This window comes from Macrosteles quadrilineatus, unplaced genomic scaffold (assembly GCF_028750875.1).
Source record: "Macrosteles quadrilineatus isolate MER2022 unplaced genomic scaffold, UCM_ALF_1.0 Scaffold_1__1_contigs__length_201487025, whole genome shotgun sequence".
Classification (NCBI taxonomy): domain Eukaryota; kingdom Metazoa; phylum Arthropoda; class Insecta; order Hemiptera; family Cicadellidae; genus Macrosteles; species Macrosteles quadrilineatus.
The window spans coordinates 172,274,690-172,300,803 of record NW_026542594.1 but is presented as its reverse complement, the minus strand read 5'-3'; the positions used below and the strand labels follow the sequence as shown (position 1 = coordinate 172,300,803).

The 26,114-nt window shown below is 31.7% G+C and overlaps 1 protein-coding gene across 1 annotated transcript; it reads right to left on the bottom strand.

The window, feature by feature from the left end:
- Positions 1-953: 953 nt before the first annotated feature.
- Positions 954-25,590, bottom strand: LOC128983209 (tachykinin-like peptides receptor 86C). The gene is made up of 9 exons (XM_054402418.1): positions 25,439-25,590; positions 20,234-20,345; positions 18,608-18,709; positions 15,068-15,202; positions 12,935-13,006; positions 11,553-11,703; positions 9,079-9,275; positions 2,878-3,008; positions 954-1,399 (listed from the first exon to the last, which is right to left on the bottom strand). The coding sequence occupies exons 1-9, from the start codon at positions 25,563-25,565 to the stop codon at positions 1,158-1,160; spliced, it is 1,269 nt and encodes a 422-aa protein (XP_054258393.1). The 5' UTR covers positions 25,566-25,590; the 3' UTR covers positions 954-1,157.
- Positions 25,591-26,114: the final 524 nt, after the last annotated feature.

Genomic DNA, 26,114 nt, shown 5'->3' with positions numbered 1-26,114 from the left:
TATGGTTTATGGGGGTGTTACTTTGAGTTTTCTCGAAAGTTCATTGCTACTTTGGGATTTATATATGGATTATCATCAATTATTATTATTATATACAATTATTATCATTACTGTACATCATTTGATGTCAAATTTACTTTATTTAAAACATACTGTCGTATGTTAAAAATGTTAAAATGAATTACGTAGTTTTTGTTAAAAAGAAGACTTAATTACAAACTGACTGATGAGTTTTTTTCCATTTGTTTGGTCGTATTTGCACTAAAACATAACCTTAAAGTTGTCAGTTTGATTTACAATTCAAATAGGAAGTTATTCAGTTTATTTAATCCTAAAGGGAAGGTAGTAAAGTGGGGTTTTTATTGTTATCTTAATATTTCAGGTATAAATATATGAATTTTCCATATTAGTTAAATGTATATCTATAAAGAAGCAATCAACTATACGACAGCAAATACATCCTCATTTAAAATACCGAATAAACTTTAAATTTAAAAGTTTTGTTTTCTCCGTAACCATAATACGTACAAGAGCGTTTCAAAGTAGCTTGATTTCTTTCTTTAAACTTTACAAAGCGATTTTAAAAAAACTGCAAAACTTGGTTTATTTAGGGGAAAAATTATATTTTACCCCATAACACCCCGTTCCTTAGTCTGATCGTGCTAGTAGATGTACTTTGCACTCATTAAAATCATATGCCTTTGATTCAGGTTATCGTGCTAACGGACATACAGATTGAAATTTTAACCTCTAGGGACATAGAAATAAAAAAAAAAAGATAACTTGGAGTTTATTGTATTACCATAAGATTCATGGGAAAAGCTTTTTCCTCAATGGGGAATTCGTATAAAGGTAGAATCAAATAAGTCACAAATCCTAAGTCTCAGAGAAATGTACCATGTAAATATACACATGGCAGATGAGAATTTAAACCAAACCTACACCTAGAAATTTTAGGCAAATTTTGAGTCTAACACTCACAAATCTGTTAAGTCTACACATACACAAATATGCTTAACACCAATGTCAGTAAAATCCTGCGTAGCAACGTTATGTAACTACTATTGACGTAATCTGTCATCATTATTTGACGAAGACGATGTAAAACGAACCGTTGACGTTTGATGACCCAAGGCACAACGTCAGTACGGGCACTTTCAGACTTGCGATGACGTCATATGCCTGTGGTTGACGTGGTTGGTCAACAACGGTTGGTGCTGTGGATGACGCCATGACACCGGTTGGCCCGCCACACAGATCTGCACCAATGGCCGTCTACAGGTGTGGTGCTGTTGCATGTTGGGACCTGTCGCGCAGAAACACTGTGTTTGTTGCTGTTTGAGGACAAGTCGTTGTTGCTTGTACCTCTCGTTGTTTGAATAGTCGTCTCCAGTGCCTCCTGAACCATAAAAACAATAAAACATACATAAAGCTTATGACTATTGATGCATCTCCAGTAACCAATAGTTTTTGTCTTTTGTTATGTTAATGGACAGTTAATTTAAATTTAAAGAAAAATAACTAGTTTTTATCACCCCGTACAGAAAGTAGCTGTTTTCGATAACAGCTGATGTCAAAGGAAGTAATTGTTTCCTAATGTCCAATTTTGAGTTAGAGGAAAATGATCAACTGAATTTCCTTTCATCTAAATAATTTACTTACCCTTTCTCCTAATCAGCCTTCCATTTACTATCTCCGCGCTAGTGTCTGTTCGCAATTTATTCATAATATTAAATGAGCTGCTGTTATTGTTCATACATAAGTATGCATTACTTATTTGTGCTTTGGTATATATCTTGAAGCACAATGAACGTTGCCTTGAACTTGTTTAGATGATGTGCCATAATCTTTTTTTCTATTTTTTCCACATTAAAGTTATATTAATTAGATTACAGTTATATTAGAAAATTAATTACCGAAGTTTGATATTTTGTACGCGAGTATTGTTGCGTGGTGATAAAAAGTATCGGTCATTATAATCGCTATTTATAATTCAAATTATAATAATTTGCCGGAACTTGCTAATTTTTTTTCCATACCCGGCTTTACTTCATACATGAGTATGACCCACACAATCTTGGCTTCACCTCACAACCGAAATTTGTGTTCCTGAGGACTATATATATTATAGGACTATTCTATAATGAATAATAAAGAAACTGAAGAACTTAATACTGTTATATTAGGAGTAATTTTTTTCCGATTTCTTTTGAGCGAATTTCTCTAGGTGGCATGGTAAGACCTAGGCCTAGGACCGATTTACTTTTTTCATTTTGATGTCCCCAGAGGCTAAAATCATCATTCGTTAAAAGTTTAAAATGAGTATATATTAATACGTCCGTAAACGCGATAACTTGAGTAATTTTGTCCGATTTTGATGAAATTTGGTTTAAATGTGTAAGGCGGGATAAAATTAAATGAGTTTGAGAACCAGCTTGATCGGACCATGGAAACAGCGTTTTACGGGAGGTTCTATAGGAATAAAATGGGTTTTTATTATTTTTGACCCTCAAAACACAAAATTTCCCAAATTCTCTCTAAACCTTTATAAAGAGCTTAAAAACAAATAATTTAGTATATCAAAGAGTTTTTGTACGGTATTTGACATGTAAATTTAAAATTCCCATTTTTTTCTTATGGAGAATATTGTAAAAAATATATTTTGATCAAAATTGGCAAATTAATTTATTGTATACTAACCTATTAATATTTTACTAAAAAACACACTTTATTAGTTTTCTTGTAGTAGCAAACCTTGTACTCGTTAAACCTAATGTAATTTAAATAGATCAAAATCAATTCGGACAAATGGAAATTCGCTTAGTCGACAGGTTTGCTGCGGTGGGGTATTTTGACTTTATTTATGAACAATCTCACCAGATCTAGAGCGAGAATACGAGTGAGAACACCGTCGTATCATGGGTGGCGTGTCAGCTACGTCACTGTGCTGTTCTGATCGTTGAAGACATCGCCATTCACACACGGCAGTCCGGAAATATTGTCTGAACCTGTAAAACGAACGTCAAATCTTCATCAATGTAATATATTTTAGGTAAACAGTAGTATACATTTATTTTAAGTAAGTAAAGTTCATGAAATTATGGAGGTTCAATTGACGGTTTCTTATATGGGTTTTGATTGCTGAGTGTTGGTCGTTTTAGGTACATTTAAGTTTGCCTTTCAGTGCAAAACTCAACGTTTTTGTGCCCTGCCAGCTTACCTTTTGCTTAGTTTAATTTTCCTTGCATAGGCTTATGGATTTTTCTTGTATATAAACAGAGGTTGGTGGCCTATTTCGAACTTGCATTTGCCCATCCACATAAGCCTATGCGTGCAACATACCCAGCAAACCAAAAAATGAACGGGTGAACAACTAGGGTGAAGTGTACTGATATAAATTAGTGGCAGGTACCAATATTTTAACCAACGACATCTTTGTCTCCGGTACGAAGTGGTTTTACTAACTGTGCCACCAGATCACTAATATTTTGCGGACAGGGAACGGATAAATCTGGTTATGGAAGAGGAACCAAAATACCTTTAATAAAAAAAAAAATATTGTTGCAAAACAATTTCACATAACAATTTAGCAAAGTATTTAATAATCTTTACTAACTAAATTATAACCAAATGTTTTTTGTAACAGTTTAACAGTTCGTATGGCCTGGTTTTATTCAAGAATCAAGAATCAAGAATCTTTAGTACCTTTGATCCATTCATATACAGACATTGGCATAGTCAATAAATTAAATAAATACATCACATTCTAACAATAATTACAAATACTTACACATGCTAAATTAACAGTAACGATACAGAGGTGAACAATAGCAACAATAGGCTAACAGTCAATAACATGAATTAAATCTTAAAATTAATATTACAAGGACATGATAAAAAATCTTCTATTTTATAAAAAGGATTGGCAATAAGCCAATCAGATATTTTAATTTTAAATTGTTTTATAGTCACAAATCGGGCAGTGTCAGGCAGTTTATTGAGAAATCTCACATAGTTAATTTTAAAGCAGTTTCCTGTTTTTGCTAAGCGGTGCTGAGGAAGGTCAAATTTGTTTTTTCCTCTTGTGTTAGGCTATGGAATGTTTTTCTATTATTGAAATCTGTAATATGTAGTTTGGTATAAATGAGAATGTGGTAAATGTAAAGATTAATAACAGTCATTACACCGGCTCATACATTAAACATATATAATGTCACATACATTATATAATTATATTATTGTGTTTTTGGAGTTGTGTTCTGGAGTTTTATAAAAAATGGTTTGCAATGTTCAGTGTCACTTCTCCTAAAAATTTTTCTAATGATGTTTTTCTGTATTGTAAGTATGTCATACACAAAACCCGAATGGCCCCAAAGAGTAATGCCATACGAAAGATGGGACTGACAAAAAGCATAGTAAGCCACCCTTAGATATTCAAAACTCACAATATCCCTAAGCTTCAACATGAGATAAGAAACTCTTGAAATTTTTCTGCACACATGCTCAACATGAGCCTTCCAATTCAATTTGTTGTCAATAAAAAATCCCAGTAATTTAACAGTTTGATAATCTTCAACATGAGCCAAACTAAGCAACATGCTTTGAGTTTTCTCCTTGTTACATAGCAACTTATTTGAAGAGAACCAGTTTTGAGCTGTGTTAAAGACACTACTTATTTGTTCCTCAAGACACATTAAGTTCCTGTGTGAAGATAGTAAGGTTGCGTCATCTGCATATATGACAACCTTAGAGGCAATGTTAGATGGAAGGTCATTAATGAAAACAGTGAATAAAAATGGCCCAAGAACAGAACCTTGGGGAACACCGGTATTGTTGGTTAGTATTGAAGACTGGCATCCATTTGTAGAAACACATTGGGTTCGATTGGAAAGATATGATTGCAGCAACTGAAGGGAGCTATCTGAGATACTATAGTATCGAAGTTTGTTTAAAATGATTTTATGATGGACTCAATCAAAAGCCTTGCTTAAATCACAAAGCTTAAGAGAGACTGACTCTTTATTTTTAAAAGACACTAGCACTTCATTAACTTGACTAGAAACAGCAGAGGTTGTAGATTTGTTTGCCCTAAAACCATGTTGACAATTACTGAGAAGACCATTTAATTCAAAGTGTTTGACACGTTGAGAATGAATAAGAGATTCAAAGACTTTCGAAAATATTGGTACAATGGATACTGGACGATAATTCTGAGGTAGAGACCTGTCACCTTTTTTGTAAACAGGTACTACTTTTGAAATTTTCAATACATCAGGAAAATACCCATGAACTAAACATTGATTTAAGACAAACGTAAACGGTTCGTAAATATAATTAATCGATGATTTGAGCAAGTAGTTAGAAATCCAATAAAAATCCGTACTCCTAGAATTTGAAATTTTGGAAACAGTTTTAAAGACCTCCTCCGCTGTTATTGCTGACCAATGAAACACAGGTGCATTGTGTCGTGATGACTTAACTAGATTTTGTGCCAAGGTGTCAGCATCAGGTATGTTCTTTTGTATGTTTATAGACTGACTCAACAAAAAAGTTATTTAACTGATTTTGATTGAGTGTAATTTTTCTTGTAGATGGGATGGGTAGAGTTTATTTAGATATTACCTCACAAGCAGTCTTACATTTGTTCTTTGAATTTTCAATAAAATCAGAATATGCTTGTCTCTTTGCTTTCTTTATCTTAGCTTTATAATGTCTTTTAAAAAACAAATAAGAATTATATGCTGCCTCAGTCTGGCCCGATTTGTCCCTTTCCATGCTCCTGTAAACATTGTAATAGCCTAACATTAAATCTTTAGCCTTTTTAAGTTCATCATTAAACCAATTAGTTTTCTTTTTAACATCTAATTCCTTACGTTCTACTAAAGGTGAACAATAATGCCAAATATGTACATATCTATTGAAAAAGTTTTCAAACAAAGTTTTAACATCTATTATGTTATTTAAATACAACCCAACCATGTCCCAGGTTTCACACTCAAGCAATTGATTGAAAAGCATGATCTGCTTTTCATTTTGCTTGCGCACCAGATTTGTGCCTGGTACACAATTGTTAGTTGTTAGTTGTAGTTGCAACTAAGTTTAGCGACCTCATGATGTTTTTGAAAGTTACTGTTGTAGGGTCACAGTCTTTAAAAGATTAATATTAAAATCACCACAAACAATAATTTTGTTTGCAAATTTGTGTAGTTTCTTCACAGCCCTGTCAAAATTATCAAAAAATATTCTAAAGTCTCCATTTGGAGGCCTATACAAAGATAAAATACAAGTACCATTGACCATTACTGCAGTTAATTCAATATTATTTACAAGGAAGTTCCAAATTTATAGAGAATTGTTTGAAAATGTGAAATAAACACCTCGAGTCACGGACAAATATATAATTAAATATCTTTAAAACTATTGAATTAAATCTTTATTTTAGGTTAATTAAGTGTGAGTATTTTATAAACCAAACTTATAAATGTTTTTATTTGCTTGTTTCTTCTTATCCCTCAAACCCCTCACACCAAATCAACTAAATCTTCACAGAAAAACAGATACTTTGTCAAGGAGTTTTATAGGTCTTCTTGCTGCTGAGATATCTTTATTTAAAGATTTACCTCAACCCTTTAACATTCTGAGACTTTGAAGGATAATAATAAATTTAACGTTATTTTGTTACATTATTAATTTACTTTACATCCACCTGTCATAATAAACTTACACACAGTAGATAAATTACCAAATTTCATAATTTGTTAACCTTACCATGATTGTGTCTTGTTAAGTTATTAGTTGTTATTTAAACTACCTTTATGAACGGTCCTTTATGTAAACATAAGTAAATGTTTAGTGGAAACTTGATAGACATTCGTTTTAAAGCAGGACTGATATAATTAATTGACTTATCAAAATAAAATTGTACACAAAAATAATTTTGTCATGACTAACATAGCGGACTAACATAAAATCTTTTGATACAGTACCATGAATTGAAAAGCTAAGTTTTTATTCACTGAACCATAAGTTTAATCCATCAGGGTTTTGAAAGAGTAAACGCTAAAAGCATAATTAAAACTCAATTTATTAAATGAATGCTTCAATTCCAACACAAATTGGAAGCTTTTAGTAGGTTATCTTTAGACGGTTGATTTAAATTAAACTATCTAATTAAAGATACATATTGTAGAGATAGGATACAAATCTATCGTATGAGATTAAAAGTGACCACGATGAAATTGTTGTAAGCAAAGAGCTTGTGATTATAACTTTTAATGACTACACACGATGGTACGTAATGTGTAATATATACCTTAAATAAAATGATTTAATTAATTACAATGTATCTATTAAAAATGTGAATAACCCTAATTACTCTAATGTTTAGGTATAAAAGAACGTTACTTCACAAAGTGCTCAGATTCGGCGAACAGCTTTGGTTGCAATAAAAACGTTTCTTTTTCCTCATTCTAAATTAAAAACGTTTTTACACACGTACCTAAGTTGCCACAAAGGACAAATAGAATAAAGACAAATGAAAAATCCTTTTCATTATTTGAACAAAGACGTACCAGTGGGTTCCACATTGAATACAGCTTGGAACGTGTATGTATAATATGATTATGGAAAAAGAAAAACATGAAATACCTAATTTTTCTTGAAAATCTTTCTTTTACCATCCATCACAGTTATTTTAGATCTTTTAATTCAAATAAAAGTCAACCATACACAGTTGTTTCACACGTTTAAAAAGCGTGTAACGTATAACAAATTCTTTTACGCGTAATAATATAAGTATGGATTCAAAGGTTTTGGGGACCTTTCTTTTCGAGATTCATTTATATAAGGTTTAGTCTCTCAAATTATCTAGTTAAGAAGCTAATAAAAGGCTCATTTGTATGTGTTGAAGTCAAATGATCCTGTTTGCTACTGTTATTGCTAGCAGCTTTAAATGTGTAGCTTCGTCTCAACCTCTGCAAAAAATATCATTAATCAGTCGCAAAATCCTATTGGCAATGCCAGTCTTTGTTTATAACAATTAAAAATGTCTCTTTGTTAATTATTTTTATGTTTGGTTTTTTTGACATTTTGATGACCTAAACTTCCTCCTAATTATTGATGAACTATCACCTCATAATCATAATGACGTAATGACGTACGTGTAATAAGTGTGTAATAAGTATAACACGGATAAATTTCACTTCAATGTTGCATATGTTGACTGTGGCAAAGGCAAAACAAACATTTATTTCAATCGTGTTTATTAAATAAATTCTTTATATTTTTTAGATTAATTTATAGATATTATTAAGGCAAAACAACATTAATACTGTAATGTGTAAAGTAAAGTTGTGGTCAAAAGTTATAGAACCGTCTGCAGACAACCGTAGACAAATCGTTTCGGGCATTTCCCGATGAACAACAAAGTTTAAAATTCTGTGACATGTTTGGTCAGTGTGGTCTAAACTTTTATATCATTGTTAGAGGTTTCTGTTGGAATATTTTAGTAATTTAAAAACATGACTTTAAGCCTTTTAGGAGTGAAATATATTGATATGCTGTTTAACTTATTCGTATTTGACTTTTGCATTTTATGCCACTTTGATCCCTCTATCTTTGTCAATAATTTAATTTAGTATTACAAACTTTCAGCTTCATTAATCTAGTGTTTGATTGACATATGCCGTTTTATAACTTTTTTCAAGAGGTTAGGTTAGGGACCCCTACATTTGCCCGTTCACATTGACAATTTTCCCGAGCGTGGAAAGTATCCAGAAAAGCAAGGGGTGAGCCAAGGCCGCACTAGATATACCAAGTAGTATATCTAGGGTGGCCTTGGATGAGCCGGTACAGTACGAAGGTGAATTGTAGTGATAAAATATTTGCGGCTGTGACCAAGATCTGAACCCACGACATCGCTGCCTTGTCTGAAATCCTTGATGCTACCAACTAAGCCACCAACTCACCATAAAAACTAATAGTGTTTAGAGACATATAATTCAATAAAAATACATGCCTCCGTTTTTTAGATTATTTCAGAATTATGTTAGAACTGAAACCAAACCATGTGTTACTTACCTAGCATTCATCCAGTAGTATATGAGCGGGTTGACCATCGCATTGGACATGGCTAGCCAATAGAACATGAGATAGAGATGTTGGACGTACTTGGAGTACGGAACGTCACGATGGTAGTGGGTGTAGAGGAAGTACGAGTGGTAAGGGAGCCAACACACTCCGAAAATCGTGACTATAACTATAAACATACGGACTACCTGAAAAAATACAAACTCTATAAGGAGTCTGGCATCACTGAATTTTGGATACTAAAGCACACTTACCATATTTGTGGACCAGCTTGGTATTTCAATGACATGCTAAGGTAAGGTATTATTTGTGAACATTTTACCAGGACACGACATGTACTGTACAAATACATACATCCACAGACATACGATGGATATCTGTTCAACCTGCGTTCAGGTCCAAAAATAAAGTCTTTGTACCCTGAAAAAGCAGAACGTTCTTCAAGTTCCTCGAAACGACGGGTCAATCTCCAGGACGATTACGTGCAACGTGTGTGTGTGTGTGTGTGAATCTGACAGTCTATGACGAGTCTTAGATATCACCAGACAATAAATAATTGTAAATATATCAAAAGACAATATACAAATATTTAGTTTAACAAGGGTTTATTTAATCATATGAAGGTGAGTAACGCCAACAAAATATAGATAAATGGGCCAACTCTGGCCGAATAAAAAAAAAAAAACATAATTGCTCTAACAAGAGTTGGTCATCAATAATTATATTTTGCATTAATTCTTTATTACCGTGACAATTTACGTGCCATAAAAGAAACTGTTATTGCATGTTTCAATTACAAAGTGTTGCATAAGGCCCGATCTCAATGCATACTTCGGTCGCTCTACTCAAAAATGTGTTTAAAAAGACTTCTGCATAAAAACATTGTAGTCCCATTTGTTTGAGCATGACCATAGCGATTTTTACTTGTCAAAGTTGTATGAAAGTTCGACATATAAACTACTCTACCGATTGTTTACATTCCGTTCTCCAGTCATCCAAGGCAGGAAATTAACTTAGAACTTTATCAAAGCGGCTGTCTAGAAAGTTAAAAGTCAAAGCTAGTTAGTAGAACTGAATCAAAGATTGTTTGTTGTGTTGTTGTTGTTGTTGTTGTGTTTGTTTTTATCGTAGACATTACATGGGGGACCAAGACCCCTGTATTTTACTTATGTTTCCGGTCGAATGAAAGTAACTCTTATAGTATTCTACCCAAATTAAATTTTGATCACATGTTAACCAAAATCTGTATAAGTCTGTATTTTATTTCCTAGGCCGCTAGGAACGAGCTCGGGATTTTCTTTTACATTACTTCAGGCTAGACCTAAGGGTTGCGGCATTTAACTTGCATAGAATCCATTGGTGATTTGGCAGGATTTGAACCCGGGACCTCAGGAACCGATGTCCTGCGCTCTAACCACTAGACCATTTCGCTCCCCCGCTAAACCTGTACTAAGGATGGGTGATGGGTACTCTGCTAGAATACATATATAAAAAAAATCTAAAATCTGCGACCTCCTCCTCTATATTAATGTAAATGTAAAGGTTTGTATAGCATTAATTGATTTATAACAGTGTAATATCGTAATGGATGACAGAGTTTTTAGAGGAGAACTGTGCGCAATATAATATTCTAGGCCTATACATTTAATTTTTACGTCAAAAAAACTTAATCCTAATAAAGAATAGGTTTTACCGAAGACGTAACAACGTAGTTTAATAGATATAATATTTTAGGCGTTTAATATCAGAAAAGTTTAGAGACCATTTTGTCCAGTTGACGAAAAAATGTTTATGTTCTTGATCATCGATAAAACCTCAAAAAATATATAACATTGTAGGCTTTTAAACTCTAAACATGATTGATGCATTGGTAATTGATTGTATTCCTTGAATAAGAATACTCATTGATTTAATGTTTTTTTTTTTTATTGGGCTATAGTACAACATTTATTTGATTGTGAGCTAGTTGAATGAATTATTTGAAATTGATATATAAATTTGATAAACCTGCAGGTTTGAGGTACTAGGAATATTTGTCTACGTGGTGTAGTTGAGCGATGCCTTAAAGTAATTGGTTCTTCTAAATGTCAAAGCCCTTTTGACAACAAACACCTTTCAAGAGATCTTATTTCCTACACCTTTTGTGAGGCTGTATTTGTCGTATACAATTCCTTCTTAAGATTGTTCTTAGGTAAATTTGATTTTTAAAGCCATCACTAAAACAATAACTACAGTACAGGCTTAGTTGTAATGCTGAACATTGTTACCCAATATTTTGTAGATATTTTAGTTTTTAATTATTTAGATTTTTGAAAGTAGATCAATTAGAACTTAAAACCCTTTTTTGATTGAATTTAGTTTGTACTCAATACAAATAAATAAACTTTTTTTTAGATAATTTGATACAGTTGCCGTTAAGTTATATAGAATGATACTGATTCAAGAAGCACATATGACAGAATTACCTTCCGTTTAGACTTTATGGAGTCTATTTGCCTTTGAGTGAGCTCTCCAATGGATCGACTTCCCCATAGCTCTCTCCCCATAGCAGTGTAACATCCCAGCATAGCTGCCATTGGAGTTACATAAGTCACCATGAACAGCACCAAGTTATATCTAGGATAAAAAAGAAGCTGTATTACAATGCATTTGAACTGAAACCGTTTTTTTTATTCTAACTTAAAAGCTCAAGATCAAAACAATCTTTTTTACTTAAGTATATAACTAGTTCGTAATGAACATATAATCAGTTCTAAGCACTGTATTGAGTGCAAAATGTAAACACAATAATCTTCAATATTGCAAGAATAACAGTAGTTGTAGAATGTTTTGTCTAAGGATAATACTTCCCAGTCTTGTGCTTTAGAGGAAATGCCTTTAAAGGATTTCCCTTCACAGACATTATTGTTGAAAATTAAATAGTGTATGGTGTATTTCAAGCGAGTTTACTGAACGAACTCAATACATATATTTAATTTATTTTATTTAGTTTTAATGTAGACGACGTAGTCAAATTTTGTATACAAAATATTTATTTTATCATGTAATTTGTTTTAGTATAAATATTAGCTGATATACGTATTTTAGTAAGTAGACACCATTATGCACTAAGCCTGTAAGACTTCAAGGTTTAAAATAACATTACAAAGAGTGTTATCATATTATATACAATTATAAGAATATGTAACTTATAAGAGCAACGTTCAATTTTAAGTTAATACAAATGCAGTTTTTTTTTCTGTAGAATAAAATGAGGAAAACTACAGAATGACGGTTGAGGCTGTATAAACGATTATTTTAACTGTTTCCTGAAAATATTAAATGTTGTATAAAAGAAAGCAATTAAATTCAAAATTATTAATATTCATAATCCTGGTGTTTTTGCTAATGTGTAATTTAACAGAATGCCTTTTCAATTTTATTAGAGGGTTGTAAACATAAAAGATAAATATGAATTTATTTTTATGGTTATTAGTGTAATATACATATACGAAGGTCAATCAATGACATTTTTAAAACTATAGCTTTATTACAGCCCTTCTTATCTCATTTAAATTGATAGTAAATAAGAAATAAAAAAGAACAGTAAAAACTAAAGTTTTATCAAAACTATTTAATAAAAGTCATGCAAATATTAAATTAATGCATACCAACCAATTAATTATTTCGTAAGAATAGTGCCAATTGTTTTCAGTACACTTAATCGTATTCAAATTAACTATCAACTTAATAAATACTATGTGGGAAATAATATTAAATATTTTTTAGAATAACTATTAAACAAATTCTAACTTTTAACAAGTCCTTATAGATAAAATGGCAATAGCCTAAATGTGCATAATCTTACATGTAATCCATTGTAGAAACCAAAGGCTGCCCGTCCGGCCATATTAAAATACAAGCAGTTTGGCCTGAGGGTCTGGAAAAATAGAATGTGTTAAAATTTCAACAGCGACATGTATTACGTATTAATTATTTTGTATAACTACACACCTTGAAATTTTTTTTTGTATCGTGTATGTATTTAAGCTGTAGCATTCAAACCTCTTAGTTGCAGATAAAATGTTAAGCAATACATATAGTGTTATAAAACATCGTATACCCAAGAATTACACATATGTACTTAACGCGTAAAAGGGTTGGTACGTTTTGAAGGAAAGGAGGAAAACGAAATAAGCATGTAAAAAAGGAATATAGCTACCTCCTTTCCCTCATAAAACTTCAAACATGGAGTGGATAGTGGAAAACCGGAAAGAATACATGTTGACCACCAATTATGAAGTGTCAGATAGCTGAAGCGGCTTAGTTTGTGTGACGAAAGACTCCTTTACTGGACGTCCGGAAAGAAAGAGGAGATTATTAATCTGACGTTTGAAAGGGAGGAACAGAATTAAGTAGAGTGAAGAAGATTAGTTCTGGGAAACTTGTCCTGCCCGAGGTGAACAAGATCGATATGAGGAAATAAATTGATTAAATATCATTAAAATTGGAATGACTCGTAGGAAGGATGAGGAAAGCCCCCCAAAAACAATCAGAGTCGCATCGCTAGATTATACTGGTAAAATGAATTGAAAATTGGTTGCTTAAGTATCTGTACAAAATAACAAAAGCGACGGTGGTGAACGACGGTGGTGATAGTGGAGAGTTTTTTTGTTACTCTGTTGAAAGAATTTCTAAGCACAAGCACATCCCGCCAACCACTAATTGAAACTATATATACCTGTATAGAGATGGTATCTTGGGCCCTGTGCTTAGGATTCATCCTACTCAGTACTTAGGTATCTTTTTGTAATCCATTTTAAATTAGATAGACACACCTAATACCAAAATCTTAGTCATATTATCTGCAATTTACTTGATCTTGAAAAAAAATTCTAATGTACTAGTAATTGGAAATTAATGGATTATTAACCTAAAAATTGAGTATTGTAAAATTCCAATTTAAAACCCATTCAGTACTAGATTTTATAGGTTAAATAAAAATGAAAATAAATAAAAATTGCGATGAAATATGAATTATTGACATGTACAGAAGTTTTAAACTTAATTGGAAAACTTTGGCAACCAGAGAATTTAATCAGAGCAGAAGAATAGTGAACTGTATTGGCTTTTAAAAACTATATTCTCTTATTTAACTGTCAGTGGAGCAAGAATATTGGCTCTCTTACCTATTTGTATCTCGATTCTTTGTTTTTCCATATCCGGAATTCGTTTACATGATCGTTACAGATATGTAACCTAGATACTTCGAAACTCTACCAACATTATGTTTTCTCTTTATATAACTGCTTTGAAAATTGCATCTAGTTATTTTGACAAATATTTACCCACAAATATCACAATCTAAAGAGGGAGTGTCTTAGTTATTTGTATCAAACAGTAATTAGTACACTTTTTTATAGGATTTTATAGAAATTCCTACAGAAACATTCTTTAAGACCATAGCTGTCCCTGTAGGTAACATATATTTCAGTTTAAAATGTCCTATACGATATAAATATTATATAGTTTAACAACAAAAGGTTCTACCATTTGTCTGTTAATTCAAGAGTGAATTGATTTAGAGGTGATCTTATTATTGGTCAGTGATCATAAGTGGGTACAGCAAAGTATTTATACATACAATGGTTCCATTATAATTATGTTTTTGTTTACTATGCTTAATTGGAAAATATGCTTCTTAGACCTTAAACGTCAATAAGTGTGTTAATATTGCATATTTTACATTTATGTAGTTCAATGAGTTCTCATTGAACCCTAATGTTAATTATAAAGCGTTTAAACAAATTTATAAGTGTTTTTCTTATATTTTAAGAATTACAAACTTGTATCCAACCTAATAAATCTAACGTCAACATTTTAAATGGTAAATCCAGTCACAACTGGATCCGATTGACCGTTAAGTACATTGAAGAAGAATACATCTGAATCCATACATCTTAAAAATAAACTCAAACATCGTAAATAACATGAACCTTACCTGTGAGTGACTGTAGTAGAATACATAAGGCAAGGAGATCCCAGTATTAAACTGGTCAGCCAAATTGCTGCTATGGTAATTTGAGCACTGGTCTTTGACATCCTAGGTTTCAGAGGTCTATTGATTGCCAGAAACCTGTTTGAAGATAATTACATTACATCTCCCTCCTCAAATAATATCCTTAACCTCGATTGCAAATGTAAAAAGTAAATGTGTAAATTGTGTATTACAAGCTACGTAACATAAGTAATGTATGAAAAAGGATAGAAGGACACAGCATATAAAATCCAAATTATCATTATTATTGCCATTTCCCTATACGAATGAAGCTATTACCGCAGGTAGCACGGCAATAAATAACCTTGGACCAATTTAATTGTACATCTTTATGTATTCAGAGGGCAAATCACTATTCGTTCAAATTCGTACATGTGTTGTGTGTTTGCGTCCTTGAACACCATAACTCATGTAATGTTGGTCCGATTTTTGTGAAGTTTTACACGAACTATGAGGTCATTGTCATCCTAGGTTTTAGAGTTCTGTTGTTTGCCTGAAAACTGGTTCAATATAATATAAATATTACAAAGCTATTTTATACCTAACCTCAACCCTTTTGATAAATGTAAAATGTACGATTAAATATCAGAAAAGATGTGAATTATAGGTAACGTTACATAAGTAACGTATGCAAAAGATCGCACCACAACAAATTTAAATCGAGCCTTTTTCTATTCTAACCTACATTTGTAAAAAGGGGGAAAAATATTGGGTTACCTCGTCTAACCTATCGTTTTTCACCTAACCTAACCTAATCCAACCTAACACTAAAGCCTTCCTCTTAAAAATGTAAACTTTACGTACTAATCGCATTATTTTATTCATCTTGTGTATTGCCTTCCGGATTACTTCATGAATTGTATACAAGAGGTTAAGTTACCTTGATTCTGTCCAAGTAATCCTTAAGTCCTTTTGTATAGTTATTTATCTTATATCCTTGTATTTTTCGTAATAGGGAAGTAGCTATTACACATTTTTTTCATACCAAGGATCCATTCCCTTTGTATTTTAGGTTTTTGCCTAGGTTCCTGAAGCAATTACCTTAATCTTAAATTGTTTGTTGATGGTTTATAAACCTAAGTATGGAAATGCTTTTAGAATTATACCAAAATGAAAACTCCAAAATAATGTAAATATTTGTTTAAAAGACAAAAAAACATAAACTTAAAAAAGCTTACATTATTCACCGACATATCTCGTGTCCCTGTCAGACTTTTTTATTTCACTTTTGACACAAACTTAATTAGTAATCACCGGATGCAGGATGGAATGACGTGGCTTTACTGCTTTATTCTGGTATCCGGTACAGCTTTCCTGGTGATTAAGTAATCCTGCAAATCAAAGGAAGCCCAGCAACTGGGTTAATTCTTGTCTCCGGCGTAACAGATCGTTCGTTATTTTCCTTTTCTCACGTCAAAATATATAAAAAAAACTACAAAACATATACTTTGACCATGATAATAATTTCATGAGGACTATAATATAATGAAGTATAATGAAGTATATAATTAAAATATAATGAAAGTAAAAATATAATGAAAATATAATTAAGTATTATGAAGGACGTTTATAAATAGATCGTGCTCTCAGGCTAAAACTCCTTCAATATTCAAATAGTTTAAATTATAATATGGTCTTGAAACAATAAAAGCTGGTAAATCCTTTTTGCAGGACTTTAAATACAATAAACTGTTATTCTCGAAAAAGTATCTTACGATATAAATCTTGCACTTGTACAACCAATTTCGTTATTTGTTATGGGACATGACACATGTTTAGCAATGGGATTTTAATAATGTGAGTCGGAAAAAAAAACTTAATTCATGTATTTATTTACTAACAAATGTTTCAAAACAATTTATTGTAACAATTAGTCCTTTATATAGGTTTATGTCTTTCAGAAAATATTTTAAAATACATATCTATACATATTTAATTATGGTTTAAACCATAATCACACATTGTTTTAATAAACAAAAAAGGTACATTTTAGTCATTAGTTAGTCCTCATGAAATTATTATCATGGTCAAAGTATGTGTTTTGTAGTTATTTTAAAATATTTAGACATAAGTAACGGAAAATAACGACCTCTTACACCCGGAGACAAGAATTAACCCAGTTGCTGGGCTTCCTTTGATTTGCAGGATTAGTTAATCACCAGGAAAGCTGTACCGGATACCAGAATTAAGCAGTAAAGCCACGTCATTACATCCTACATCCGGTGATTACTAATTAAGTTTGTGTCAAAAGTAAGATAGAAAAGTGTGTCAGTGAAATGAGATATGTCAGTGAATATTTTAGACATGTTAGCTTTTTGTTTTATTTTGTCTTTTAAACAAATCTTTACATTATGTTGGAGTTTTCATTTTGTTATAATTCTAAAAGCACTAACAATACTTAGCTTTATAAACCATCAACAGACTACTTAAAATGAACGTTATTGCTTCTGGAACCTAGGCAAAAACCTAAAATACGAAGGAAATATATTCCTTGGTATGGAAAAAAATGGTAATAGCTACTTCCCTATTACGAATAAATACAAGGATATAAGATATATAACTATACAAAAGGTTATATGTCTTAGCTGTCTACACCTGTCTTTGTTAAAAGGAATCCAAGGGAGTTAACATATAGGGTTTGATTACCTCTTTCTCGCAAGATATTGCTTTAATTACTGTTGAACATCTATGATTAGGATGGATTCTTATAATTAAATCTACATGATTAAAATTTCTTTTATGTGTGACTAGATACCAATAAGAGTCTAGAGTATGTGTTAAAACAAATTTAATCGGTATGCAAAGATCAGTGTAAAATTCAACAATATGTTACACTTAGCTCATGTTGGTTCTCTGTGAATGTTAAAGCTAAACGTGATGGTTTTCCTGTTGAAACTTTTTCTAGTTTCTCTAAGAGATTTATTAGCTGAATGTCAAAGGTTAACTCAGTGTACGTTGAAACGCGATTTAGTGTCTTTCACATCCATCGATAACCAATAAAACCTAAGCTACTTGCACTTAACCAATTCTATTTTTATCTGAGAATCCTGGAAGGATCGATATACTGTAACTATCTCAGATTTTTACCGTATCCGTGAGCATTTGCTATGTATTATTTTTACGATACGCGTATTTGATTTATAACTCGTAAGAATAAAACCTTCCAGAATTTAGGTTACAAGTTAAACATCTTTACCTTTGAAGTAAAAGCTCTACTTGTAAAGTCTATAACAAAAGTCTTAATGTTAGATTTATAGACCTTTTGGTTACATGAAACAGATTCTTACCTCTACTGAGAACAACGAGAGTTAAAGCTACATAATACAGATCGGATTCTAATCTGTACAATGACAAATTGTGCGAGTCAACTCCAGCAGCATATTCTGCAGCATATTCTTGTTTCCAACAGAAACCAATGAGGTTCTTGACTACATGTTGAAGTGAAACTAGTTTTAGTTAAGTTACATGGTTAAACAATCTCACCTGTCCAACGAGATGCCTGTAAGTGTGAAGACACTAGCCGCTACCGTCACGTTGGCAATGTAGTTACTGAAGGTACAATAAGGCCTCCCAAACTGCCAATCGCTGCCAAAAAACGGCAAATTGTTATATATATATTGAGTGACTGTAAGAATCCTTTAACTGACTCAATGGACACATTTAGATGATTTTTAATACGATAGAGGTGCAAAGGATTTCAACTGTATTCCAATTGGATTCCGAAGGTTTTGGTGTATCCAAGAGAAATGCATGAACTAAATAATGTGCCTTCCGTTTTCTGGGATTTCCAAGTTTTGAAACTGACTTAGATTATATTGATGTATACAAATTATTAAGGGTGATTTTTGGTGGGGTTTTAAAATGTACATCCATAATAAACATCTTGCCATAACAGTAATACTTTGTACAATATTGTTTTTAATGTATTACAAATCCTTGGTTCATATTTTTCAAAGAATTTGGTCAAATCTAGATTTTCTATTCACTTAATATGAAGTTGGGATACAAAAAATCATTATATAACTTGTTTACATACAACTATATTTTATCCATAATAGATTTATGAATAGAACGATAATCCTTAACCAACGATTTGAATATATCTTTGGATGTGAATAATGTTTATATGCACTTTTTACGTATTTTTTTTCTATTTTACACTACCCCTCATTGAAAAAAAAAAAAATAAAAAAAATAGAATATTCTGTAATATACGTCGTACAGTAGGAACATTGATAACAAGACTCCCATAGGGTTTATAAAATAAGACTTGTTATCCAGGTTGACTTCTTATACAGGTTCGCCATAACATGTAGGGTTAAACAATTCAAGGAGATTTGAAAATTACCCTATGAATCGAGAGTCTCGCTATCGAGGTTCTACAATATGTCACAGTTACTTATGGTATCGCATTTTAAAATGGTATTAACATTGGGAATACAAACTTTAAACATATTTTTGTTATTAAAAACCTTTTTCCAGCCTTAAAATAATACGTTCATTATAGACGGTTGATATGCATGGGAAAAGCTAAATTTAAAATTTAATATAAATTGTAGATATTATTTGTTGGTTAACGATTACGATATTAATATGATGCAAGATTTATACGATATATACAAACATTTTAAAGTTTTAAATGTATTTCAAGACCCATGAACGAATTTCAACAAAAGTCGTAAATCATCATAGACAAAGATTTGGGAGATTTGCATCATAATGTAAAATGATCTTAGAAACCCTTGATAATTCCTTACAACCTAAATTCCTTAGTCAAAACGTCTTCTGTGAGCTTAAGCTTTACTTAATCTGCATTAGTTTAGCTTGGATAATATTTGCAATTTAATACCCTGTCTGCGTTATCCCTTCATTTATCTATACAACAGATTATTCGATCAATTCTATGTAGAAAGTAAGACCTGTTTTAGAGATAGAACCATTTTTCAAAGTATGTTTGTAACTTGTTTTGCAATTTTGGAAATATTACGAAGGTGATTATTCAATTTAACAAAATACAACAGGTTAAAGTAGCTAAACATTTTCCGCCAATTGAGCAATATCTAATAATTTTCCTACAACATGTTAATGATCGACAGAATGTATACTTACTTGTTCAACATATACACAAAATTGAAGATACAGTTGAATACAGACATCATTAGGTCTGCAATGGATAGATTTAAAAGGAAGTAGTTAGTGACTGTGCGCATTCGACGATGAGCTGCAACAAAGAAAGTGAGCTAATTATGCTCTCAAAACATTTGAGCAGTGTTAAATGGAGTAGTTGTTTGAACAATGTCAAATTAGCGCTGTAATATTTTTTTTTGTAAAGAGTACCTACTAATTTAAAAAACCAAGGTTATTTCTGTTTATTAATCCTGTCCCACATTGATGTATCCGGAAACATAGTTGCTTAGTAAGTATTAAATATTTTATTTTCACATTATTATTAATTTTTGTGCTTGTTATTTTGACAGGAGACAAAATGCATTATAGTTTGCTCTACCAGTAGAAATGATGATGGTATATGTAGTTGTTTTTCTTTTTTCTTGACGACGATTTCAAATCCCATTCAATATAATACAACGGATGTTCAATGTTCAATGGCCTATAGCCAACTTATATTCTTTAATAGAGGTTTCCCAAGATTTTTTTTATAATTTATTATAATTACAATTATTATAATTATTTCCGAACAGTATTTTAATGGTATTTTTAGTAAATAAATCTTTCAATCAGTTTCAATTAAATTGGAACCATGTTTTACAGGAAATAAATTCATAAATGAATTGACTATAAGAACTAGTCACATGCTTTTAAACTTATTTAACTCTGTCTAAAAAATGCAAAAGATATTTAACAAACATTAATGAAACATACAATATATTTATTTACCCTTTTGGTTTAGTTATAATCCAAATGTCAGGTTTATGAACGAATAAATACAAACAAATGGAAGTCAATAAAAGGGTCAGTTAAAAAAGTTCTTTCCTTTACCAAGAAAACTGTTATTTCTGGTCTCACGATTGGGCTTCTCAAAATCACAATAATTGGACATCACTTGGACCCCTTAATGTTGCCATGGCAACGAAGATACTTCTAATTGGCCATCAAAGGTAATTTTCCACCTTGTTCTACCATAAATATCTTAGGTAACTGACTTGTAAATTATAGGATAAAAAGGTTCTTTTGACAAATCGTTTACTAAGAATTTTTTTTCCCATGGCTGTGATAATTTATTTAAATAAATAATTTGTATTCATTTAATTAAGTTAATTAAACAATGACATTTTGTATTTTTTTTATGTTCAACCCCTGCACTGCCTCTCAAAAATCTGTAAGAACTAATTGAATTAAAAAACTATTTTAACGATGAAAAAAAACATATTTTACCGTTTACTTGTAATAGTCAAATTAAATTTCAAACGCGAATGGATAAAGATAACTTTCTAACTACAAAAAAGCGTTATCAGGCGAATCTTTTACATCAATTTTAGACGGGCTTGAAGATCTACGTTCTGTACGGATAAAATTCTGATTTAAATGACGTTTTCAATCTCTGGCCATCTTTAAAATATCTAAAAACAGTCACCACACTACAATTGTAATTTTGGAAATGAACTAGAAACACCCATGCCTTTGTCCCACACCGCTCTCTACATGCCTACCACTGATAATGAACTTCCGTCTCTTTAACTCATTTCCTAATTATCATAAGCTGAGGTTGATGTGGGAAAATTAAAATCAATGGCTGAGGGAATATTATTTTTTATAGGAAAGTAAGTTTATGTTCATACAACAATTTTAATAGAAGGTACATTTATATTGTTTATCTTTATTCGTAAGAGACCTCTTTATATCTTATGATTGGTTTTAGTGTTTTTTGCCTTCTGCCTCTCTGTAGTTTTGGCAAAAGATTACTATTTTTCATTTTTTTAAATACACGTTCTGTTCCTCCTCCTCAATAGATGACGTGAAATTGTGTAGGTGTTTGTGTTTGTAATGGCAATATACTGATTTTGTTTGTGTACAAGCACTGCTTATTTTAAGGTTGACAAGGAATTTGATTTATTTAATAGTCAACAAAATATCAATAATTATTAAAATAAAATTATCATTCTTCTAAAAATGGTTATCATGCAGAAAATCTTACTAACTTATAACACGATTAAGTACAGTACAACCGGTCTTTTTTATTATTCATGGTACAACCATAACAAAAATCAGCATAGTAGCTAGATATATACAGACTGTCCCAAAAGTCCCGGACCGGTTTAAAATTTTCTAAACGACAACAGATAAATCAATAAGATTTTGCACATCAACACCACACTTAAAAATCTACTTTTTTAAGGAACTATCAATTTTCTGTCATATCATGGGGACGTCCCACGAGATGTCAGAAGAGATGTAAGACGCCCCAAATACCGACCCAAACATCCCTCTTGGTTCTCCCCCGAATTAAAATTGATGATAAAAAATAAAGAAAAAGTTCGCAAACGTTCAAAAAAAATTTCAAATGAACCATCTTCGAGATCAGTACAAACAATTGCGTTCTGAAATAAAATTGAGAATAAAGACAGATTATGATGCATATATTACAAATATCGAAAAGAACTTGTCTAATAACCCACAATCATTTTGGGGTGTTATAAAGAAGTTGAGAGGAGCAAGTGATAAAGGTCCACGAACTATGCAATATGAAGATAAGGAAATTGAGGGAAATGATAAGATAGCTGAGGCACTGGCTAATTACTTTCAATCTGTTTACCAACCCAACGACCTTGACCTTGACGACCTTGTAAACCAGGCGCTTTGTTCGCCAGTTTTGGAGAATGTCAATTCATTGATTATTTCTGAGATTGGTGAAGTAGAAGTTTTAAATGCTTTGAAAAAAATTAAAATCAAAAAGGTCATTAGGTGCAGATAACATTCCACCTTATTTATTAAAGGGCTGTGCTGATGTTTTAGTCAAACCACTTCACTTCATTTTCAACCTCTCGTTGAAAAATAACTGTTTTCCAGATATTTGGAAGATTGCAAAAGTAGTACCAATTCCAAAAAAAGGTGTTCAAAATGACATAAAAAACCACAGACCAATTGCAGTTGTATCTTCTCCAGCTAAGGTCTTTGAGTGCATATTATACAACAGATTGCTCGGTCACTTATCCAATTTTATCACTCCTCATCAACATGGGTTTTTTCCGGGCCGATCAATTAATTCGAATTTAATAAATTTTTCACAGTACGTTATAAATTCTATTGATCAGAACATTCAAGTTGATTGTGTGTACACCGATTTTGAAAAAGCATTTGATAGAGTTAATCACTTAGTGTTATTGTCTAAGCTGCATTACTATGGCTTCTCTGAGAACACATTAAGATTATTTTCTTCATATTTATACAAACGTAAACAGTATGTAACATACAATGGTGCATGCTCCAACACATTTCTGGTGGACTCAGGTGTCCCCCAAGGTTCAAATTTAGGGCCTTTATTATTCATAGTATTTATAAATGATATAACCAGGTGTGTAAAACATAGTAAAATTTTAATGTACGCTGACGATTTAAAAATTTTCAAAAATATTAACACAATCTTGGATTCTCAACAGCTACAAACTGATATTGATGAACTAATTGCTTGGAGTAAAGAAAATATATTATTTAATGTTAAAAAATGTGCTGTTATGAGTTATACAAGGAAAACTACCCAAACTATTGTAAATTTTCCTTATTCAATGGATGGTGTTGTCTTATGTAGAAAGTCAGCATTTAAAGATCTTGGTGTTGTTTTCGATGGTAAATTTCTATTTGCAGAACACGTGATGAACACTTGTAAGGCAGCTTATTCAGTATTAGGTTTCATTCATAGATCTTGCAGCTTTTTAAGAAATTTAAACTCAGTAAAATTATTATTTTGTTCATTGGTGCGCTCACGATTAGAATATGCATCAGTTGTATGGTATCCTCATCAGCATTATCTTGTAGACATGATTGAGGCGATTCAAAAAAGATTTTTAAGATTTATGTATTTTAAAAAATTTGGTCACTATACATTCAACATTTCATACCACCAGCTCTTGACCATGTTTGATATGACTAGTCTCAGTGACAGAAGGAAGTTGGCCGCCTTATCTTATCTACATAAACTGGTGAGCGGTGTTCTGGACGATAGTGACTTGCTGGGACAAATCAATTTTCACGTTCCACGACACAATTCACGCAGCACTCTTGTATTTACCCCTCGTTACTCTCGTACCAATCTTGGATTCAATTCTCCACTAAATATAATGTCTCGCACTTGTAATGCATATCAGTTTGATATATTTCACTTATCACTAAAAATGTTAAATGTCTGTTTGTTAAATAAATTCAAACTTTCTTATCAACTTTAATTTATAATTTTTCTAAATAGTACATATTTATTTGTTATATATTTATATTATATTTATTGCATTTTTATTAATTGATTCATGGCCATCAGTATTATTTTAGTTAGTATAAATTCTCTTGTTACTGTATATTTAAATGTTATATTGTCATTCTTATTTATATTCTTATTTATATTTTATATTCTTTTATTTATAGTTTGAGTGAAACTGTCACCATTGAAGACGGACATTTTTCCCTAGTTGTGTTTATTATTAATTGTAATACCATGTTAACATTCCTGTTATTTGATTAATGCTACAAAGTAATTGGCATGTGCTGTTTTGTAGCATTGAAAATAAAATAAATAAATAAATAAATAAATAAATGATGTGACAGAAAATTTATATTTCCATAAAAAAGTAGATTTTTAGGTGTGGTGTTGATGTACCAAATCTTATTGATTTATCTGTTGTCGTTTAGAAAATATTAAACCAGTCCGGGACTTTTGGGACAGTCTGTACAATTGAAAACCAATCAAGAATAATATCATAAATATTTAAACTTAAAAAGGTAAAAGATGTTTCATGTTATAATGTAATTTGACGTTCAGCTTAGATTTGGTTAATGTGTTATTCATTATTCTCCTGTAATGTGTGTTTTTCCATCAACAAAAGATTTAAACCCTGGAATACACACTAAAATGTAAAGATTAGAAGCTGTAAAAATAATGGTTTGTTTGTATTGTCAATTATACACAATATCGGGTGATCTATTCGTTCTGTTATCAACACTACAATCGTTAGGTGTTTTAATTTAAAAACTACGAGTACATTACATTTTAATTGTTCAAAACTACTGCACATTTGTAATAAACAATCAGATAAAATATCATCAATACACATGTAAAATTAAAAGGTAAATGTCCAATATTTTACTCACCTAAAACAATCCAGATAACAATGACGTTGCCACCAATGGCTATGATAAGCATGAAGGCAAACATAGCAGTCCAGGCAATCTGCATCAGCCAGGACATCTGATGTCTGGTTGGTCGTCTGCGAGGCATTGTCGTGGTGTAGGACCAATCGTAATCCTCGTCACACCCGAACAACGCCTGAAAACGTATCGATGGTTATTTCATTGACTATTGGATATTAAGTAGACATCTCATATATACAGGGTGGTAATAAGGTCCGAAGACAGTTAAATATTTTCTAAACGACAGCAGGCAAATCAATAAGATCAATAATATCAATGTTCTGTCATATTATGGGGACGTCCCGCAAGGAGTCAGAAGGAAATCTTAAATAGAAGCATAGGTTGACATGTGCATCAAATTAAAGGTCTTTACTAGCAGAATATAATGCCGCAAATTTGAACTCAAACGGACAACCGAGCCAAGAATGACAGTTGTTCAAAGATTCATTTAATTTGCAGTGCTATTATCCGCTTACTCCTCGGGGGGGGGCACGGCCCTAGGAATCAGAAGAAAATTGTTAACGTAAGCATAGGTCGATATGCACATAAAATTAAAGGTCTTCACTAGTAGATTACAATTCCGTAAATTCAAGCTCAAAAGAACGCCTGAGTAAAAAATTACAGTCGTCCAAAGATT

Coding starts and splice junctions, on each gene's coding strand:
- LOC128983209 (XM_054402418.1), bottom strand. CDS start 25,565: ATGCCTCGCAGACGACCAACCAGACATCAGATGTCCTGGCTGATGCAG. Junction 9,276..11,552: donor CCATAAAGTCTAAACGGAAG/GTAATTCTGTCA, acceptor GTATTTTTTCAG/GTAGTCCGTATGTTTATAGT. Junction 1,400..2,877: donor GTATTCTCGCTCTAGATCTG/GTGAGATTGTTC, acceptor TTTATGGTTCAG/GAGGCACTGGAGACGACTAT.